Source organism: Colobus angolensis, unplaced genomic scaffold (genome assembly GCF_000951035.1).
Source record: "Colobus angolensis palliatus isolate OR3802 unplaced genomic scaffold, Cang.pa_1.0 Scaffold60, whole genome shotgun sequence".
Classification (NCBI taxonomy): domain Eukaryota; kingdom Metazoa; phylum Chordata; class Mammalia; order Primates; family Cercopithecidae; genus Colobus; species Colobus angolensis.
In genome coordinates this window covers 675,194-681,241 of record NW_012119599.1, presented here as the reverse complement: position 1 = coordinate 681,241, position 6,048 = coordinate 675,194, and the positions used below count along the sequence as shown (strand labels likewise).

The 6,048-nt window shown below is 49.9% G+C and overlaps 1 protein-coding gene across 1 annotated transcript in view; it reads left to right on the top strand.

The window, feature by feature from the left end:
* The window catches only part of FKRP (fukutin related protein), an 11,442-nt gene extending 9,269 nt beyond the window's left edge, over positions 1 to 2,173 (top strand). Inside the window, exon 5 of the mRNA XM_011963142.1 lies at positions 1 to 2,173. Within this exon, the coding sequence (XP_011818532.1) occupies positions 1 to 627 (627 nt within the window). The 3' untranslated portion in view covers positions 628 to 2,173.
* Positions 2,174 to 6,048: the final 3,875 nt, after the last annotated feature.

Here is a 6,048-nt window from a genome sequence, read left to right as displayed (position 1 = left end):
GGCTGCAACAAGGAGACCACACGCTGCTTTGGAACCGTGGTGGGCGACACGCCCGCCTACCTCTATGAGGAGCGCTGGACGCCCCCTTGCTGCTTGCGCGCACTGCGCGAGACCGCCCGCTACGTGGTGGGTGTGCTGGAGGCCGCGGGTGTACGCTACTGGCTCGAGGGCGGCTCACTGCTGGGGGCCGCCCGCCACGGGGACATCATCCCATGGGACTACGACGTGGACCTGGGCATCTACTTGGAGGACGTGGGCAACTGCGAGCAGCTGCGGGGGGCAGAGGCCGGCTCGGTGGTGGATGAGCGCGGCTTCGTATGGGAGAAGGCGGTCGAGGGCGACTTTTTCCGCGTGCAGTACAGCGAAAGCAACCACCTCCACGTGGACCTGTGGCCCTTCTACCCCCGCAACGGCGTCATGACTAAGGACACATGGCTGGACCACCGGCAGGATGTGGAGTTCCCCGAGCACTTCCTGCAGCCGCTGGTGCCCCTGCCCTTTGCCGGCTTCGTGGCGCAGGCGCCTAACAACTATCGCCGCTTCCTGGAGCTCAAGTTCGGGCCCGGGGTCATCGAGAATCCCCAGTACCCCAATCCGGCACTGCTGAGTCTGACGGGAAGTGGCTGAAGCCCTGATACCCTCGCCTTTGTTTTTCAGGGGTCTGTCTGGATGTGGAGAAGCTCTGTGTGAGCCGTGAGGGGTGGAGGGGTGTCGCGGAGACAGGGAAGGGGAAAACTGACCAAGAAAGAAATTCGAGGGAGAGCATGAAAGAAGGCTGACATTGGCAGGAGGAGAGCACCAGGAGGAGGATGGGAAGCGACTTCCAGATTTCTCAAATGGTCATGCCCACTGGGAGCCGTGGATATGCACGGGAACATCCTGGGTCATCCCAGTCACGGAGGGAGCCAGGGATGTCACGCCGTCCCGCAGGGCCCAGCAGGGCCCCAGACCCGAAAAAAGTGTCCTGCCCAAGATTCCGAGAGCCCTGCCCTCTAGGGCAGGGACAGAGTTTTGGAAACAGAAAGAGTGCAGGCTCTGGAGCCAGATTGGCAAGATTCAAATCCTGGCTCTATCGCTTGTGAGCCAGGTGGGCCTGGGGGAGCATCGCCCTTTCTCAGTGCCTCAATAGCTTCCAGGATGCGGGGCCCTTGGCTTCAGGGATTGCTTCCGCCACTAGAGGGCGCGCCGGTCCCGCTCCTGGTGGCCCACTGTGGCTGCCCGGGCGACAGTATGCCCAGGGCCTCTGTTCCATAGCCATCTACTCTCTTCAGCCTTTGGACTTCTCCCCTGTGGAAGGCGGACAGCAGTGACCACCTCCCCTTCTTTCGGACTGCGACCTCCTTCCCTCCTGAGAGAGCCCTGTGACCTGCATGCTACTCTTAATTATTCTATTCAAGACTGAATAGAAGTATTTCAGTCTTGCAGAGGAGGAGATGCTCAGAGCTCCGAGGTGCGGCTGTGGTCGAGAACCGGGTGTTGGACCGGGCACGGCGGCTCACGCCTGTATTCCCAGCACTTTGGGCGGCCGAGGTGGGAGGATCGCTTGAGCCCAGGAGTTCGAGACCAGCCTGGTCAACATGCCAAGACTCCGTCTCTATTTTTAACAAAGAAAAAGAACAGACTTCTGAATCTCAGCTCCACTCATGATTATTACCTCATTATTTCAGCTGTCTGCACCTATTTCCCCACTTGCACGGCAGGGTAGACAATAACCATAGCTCACACTCACTGAGCACCTGCTGGGTACCAGGCACCATTCTCAGTGTTTCCCTTGGATCAATTGATGCGTCCCTCAACTCAGCCCTCTGAAGTGACAGCTGCTATTATTTTCATTATACAGATGAGGAAGCTGAGGCCAGAATGGTGAAGTCACTTGCTTAAGCTCAGACAGCTTAGGAAGGGGCAAATTGGGGGCTTGAACCCAGGTGGTCAGGCTCTGGAGCCCACAATTGTCTTACCCAGTATGCCCCTCCCTAGTCATGGTCCCCAAGAGAGGCTTGGAGACTCACTTAGCAGGTGAAAGCAATGGCAGCCTTCCTTATTTGATTATGCACCTAAGAATAAATGGTATTTGGGCATGTATTCCCAATATGTGTATATTTGTTTATAAAGACATACAGATACTTATCTGTATGTTAGTAATAAAGCTTAAATTATTCCGTTTTAAAATTATGAATATGAATAGGGTTTTCTTATGTTTCTTGCCTCATCCCAATGACTTGTTTTGCACACCTGGGTGTGAGCACCCAACATTCAAGACCACAGGTTAAAAAAAAAAAAAGGCCGGGCGCGGTGGCTCAAGCCTGTAATCCCAGCACTTTGGGAGGCTGAGGCAGGAGGATCACTTGAGCTCATGAGTTCGAGACCAGCCTGAGCAATAGTGCAAGACTCTTCTCAATTAAAAATAATAAATAAGGCCAGGCATGGTGGCTCACACCTGTCATCCCAACACTTGTGGGAGCCTGAGGCGGACGGATCTCGAGGTCAAGAGATCGAGACCATCCTAGCTAACATGGTGAAACTCCGTCTCTACTAAAAATACAAAAAATTAGCCAGGCGTGGTGGCGGGCGCCTGTAGTCCCAGCTACTCGGGAAGCTGAGGCAGGAGAATGGCATGAACCCGGGAGGCAGAGCTTGCAATGAGCTGAGATCGCGCCACTGCACTCCAGCCTGGGCAACAAAGTGAGACTCCATCTCAAAAAAATAAAATAAATTAATAAGTAATAAATAAAATAAGAGGCAAAATGTTAAAAATAAGCAAGAACTGGGCACAGTGGCTCATGCCTGTAATCCTGGTATTTTAGGAGGCCAAGATTGGAGGATCCTTTAAGGTCAAGAGTTAGAGACCAGCCTTGGCAACATAGTGAGATCCCCTTCTCTACAAAAGAATAAAAAAATAGCCACTGTATTAGTCCCTTCTCACGCTACTAATAAAGACCTACCCGAGACTGGGTAATTTATACAGGAGGAGAGGTTTAATCAACCCACAGTTCAGCATGGCTGGGGAGGCCTCAGGAAACTTACAATCATGGCAGAAGGAGAAGAAAACACATCTTGTGATGGCAGGAAAGAGAAATCCAAGCAAAAGGGGGAAAAGCGCCTCATAAAACCATTAGATCTCGTGAGAACTCACTATCGCGAGAACAGCATGGGGGTAACCGCCCCCATGATTGAATTACCTCCCACCCGGTCCCTCCCACGACACAGGGGGATTATGGGAACTACAATTCAAGATGAGATTTGGGTGGGAACACAGCCAGACCATATCAGCCAGGCATGATGGCATGCGCCTGTAGTCCTAGCTACTGGGGAGGCTGAGGCAGGAGGATTGCTTGAGCCTAGGAGATCAAGGCTGCAGTGAGCTCTGATTGCACCTCTGCACTCCAGCTTCAGCAACAGAGCATTATCCCATCCCCCACCCCCCTCAAAAAAAAAAAAAAAAAAAAAAAAAAAAAGCATATGATCATACTATTAAAAATAGATGTAGAATCATTTATAAACCAAAAATCTACCCCCCTCAAAAAAAAAAAAAAAAAAAGAAAGAAAAGACATGGGCTCTGAGGTTGGAGAGGACTGGGTTTCCCAGCGCTGCCACCTCCTCCCAGGGCCTCTGTTGACCTCTGTCTCTGCGACCCCACCTTGCATTTGGGAAATGGAAGCAATGAGATCGCTCCTCACACAGGAGTGTGTTCGCGGTAAAGGGGTCCAGAGTCTGGGTGGGTTTAAATCCTGGCTTGGCCAGTTGCCTTCTTTGTAATCTCAGGCAAGTCACTGCCTCTCTGAACCTGTAAACTGGGGAGATTGGTAATATTGCACAACTGTACATTCCTCAGAGGAGGAGGCTTCACAGACCAGCAAGGGAAGATTACTATTTGGCCCAGTCTCCTGAGGCTCAGACATCCAAAGCCTGATTTCTTGTAACCCAACCCCTGCTTTTAACCACTGAACCCACAAATGGTTCACAAAGAGACTTGGCAGGTCCCCAGGGAGGACTGTGGAATGCATGGGGATGATTTGCATTATCATCATGACTGGAAGCTGCTCTTGGCTCTTGGCAGACGTGGTCCAGGGATGCAGCTGTCTTGTAATATTCAGGAATCTCCACACAGTATAGCATCATCCCTTGTCTCATGCAGCTTCCAGACGTCTCACTGGACATTCACGAAGGAAGGGTAATATTCAAAATGTTTTGCCACTGGTACTGTAATATAAGTTAATATATGTCAATGTATGCATCAAATTTTAAAAATATTTTAGGCCAGGCGTAGTGTAATCCCAGCACTTTGCGGGGCCAAGGCAGGAGGAGGGCTTGAAGCCAGGAATTCGAAACCAGCCTGGGGTCCAGGCAACATAGAGAGACCTTCATCTCTACAAAACATTTCAAAAATTGAGCAGGGCGTGGTGGCACACACCATTAATCCCAGCACTTTGGAAGGCCGAAGCTGGTGAATTGCTTGAGCCCAGGAGTTCAAGACCAGCCTGGGGGCCAGGCGGGGTGGCTCACACCTGTAATCCCACCACTTTGGGAGGCTGAGGCGGGCAGATCACTTAAGGCCAGGAGTTCAAGACCAGCCTGGCCAACAAGGCGAAACCATATCTCTACTTAGCTGGACATGGTGGTACATACCTGCAGTCCCAGCTACTCAGGATGCTGAGGTGGGAGGATCACCTGAGCCCAGGAGGTCAAGGCTACAGTGAGCCATGATCATGCCACTGCATTCCAGCCTGGGCAACAAAGTAAGACCCTGTCTCAAAAAAACAAAAATCCTTATTATCCCTAAGTTATGATATGACAAAGATCTGTCACAATTAACCTGAACTAATTTATTTTTATTCAAATACGTATTGAATTTTAGTGCTTTCTCAACTAATCTTGTGCTATCGTCAGCCAGAATAGAAGTATTTCAGTATTTTAACAACCAGTATTGGCTAGGTGTGGTGGCTCATGCCTGTAATCCCAGCACTTTGGGAGACCAAGGTAGATGGATCACAAAGTCAGGAGTTTGAGACCAGCCTCGCCAAAATGGTGAAACCCCGTCTCTACTAAAAATACAAAAATTAGCCAGGCATGGTGGTGGGCACCTGTAGTCCCAGCTACTCGGGAGGCTGAGCAGGAGAACTGCTTGAACCCAGGAGGTGGAGGCTGCAGTGAGCTGAGATCGTGTCACTGCACTCCAGCCTGGGCAATAGAGCAAGACTCCATCTCAAAAACAAACAAACAAAAAAGAACAGTATTTCCATACTAGTTCAGACCAACTAAATTTTAGCCTTACTTGGAGGTGAAAACTCTGGCCAAAACTCTCTTGTAAATACAAAGTCCTTTTTGTTTTTAAATGGCCTCAGTATCTTCCCGGAAGTGCGACTACCACAGAAAATGAGGGAAGCTTGTATCGTGTTTTGTTCAAAACTTGGCCAAAGGTTGTCCACTATGTGAAAAAAATCACATTGCACATGCCTCTTGGTAATTGGACACCAGTCCACGTGTTTTCAATGTGTTAGAACTGTCTATATTATAGGTGTAAACATCTGGTTACCTCCTTGGGTTCTGGGGTGCTGGCTCTACACATCCGCATAATGAAATGCATATTGTAAGTTTAGTATGTTCTTATTTCTTCTTTTTATTACATTTAGGGCAATCAAGGATTGTTTTTGTTGCTGCTGCTGTTGTTGTTGTTTCTGAGACAGGGTCTCACTCTCTCACCCAGGCTGGAGTGTAGTGGCACAGTCTTGGCTCACTGCAGCCTCAACTTCCCAGGCTCAGGCGATTCTCCTACCTCAGCCTCCCAAGTAGCTGGGAATGCAGATACGTACTACCATACCCAGCTTATTTATATAAGCTAAAAATACAAAAATCTCTACTAAATTACTAAAATACAAAAATATTTCTACTCTCTACTAAAAATACAAAAATTAGCTACTACTAAAAATACAAAAATTGACCGGGCGCGGTGGCTCAAGCCTGTAATCCCAACACTTTGGGAGGCTGAGACGGGTGGATCACGAGGTCAGGAGATCGAGACCATCCTGGCTAACACGGTGAAACCCCGT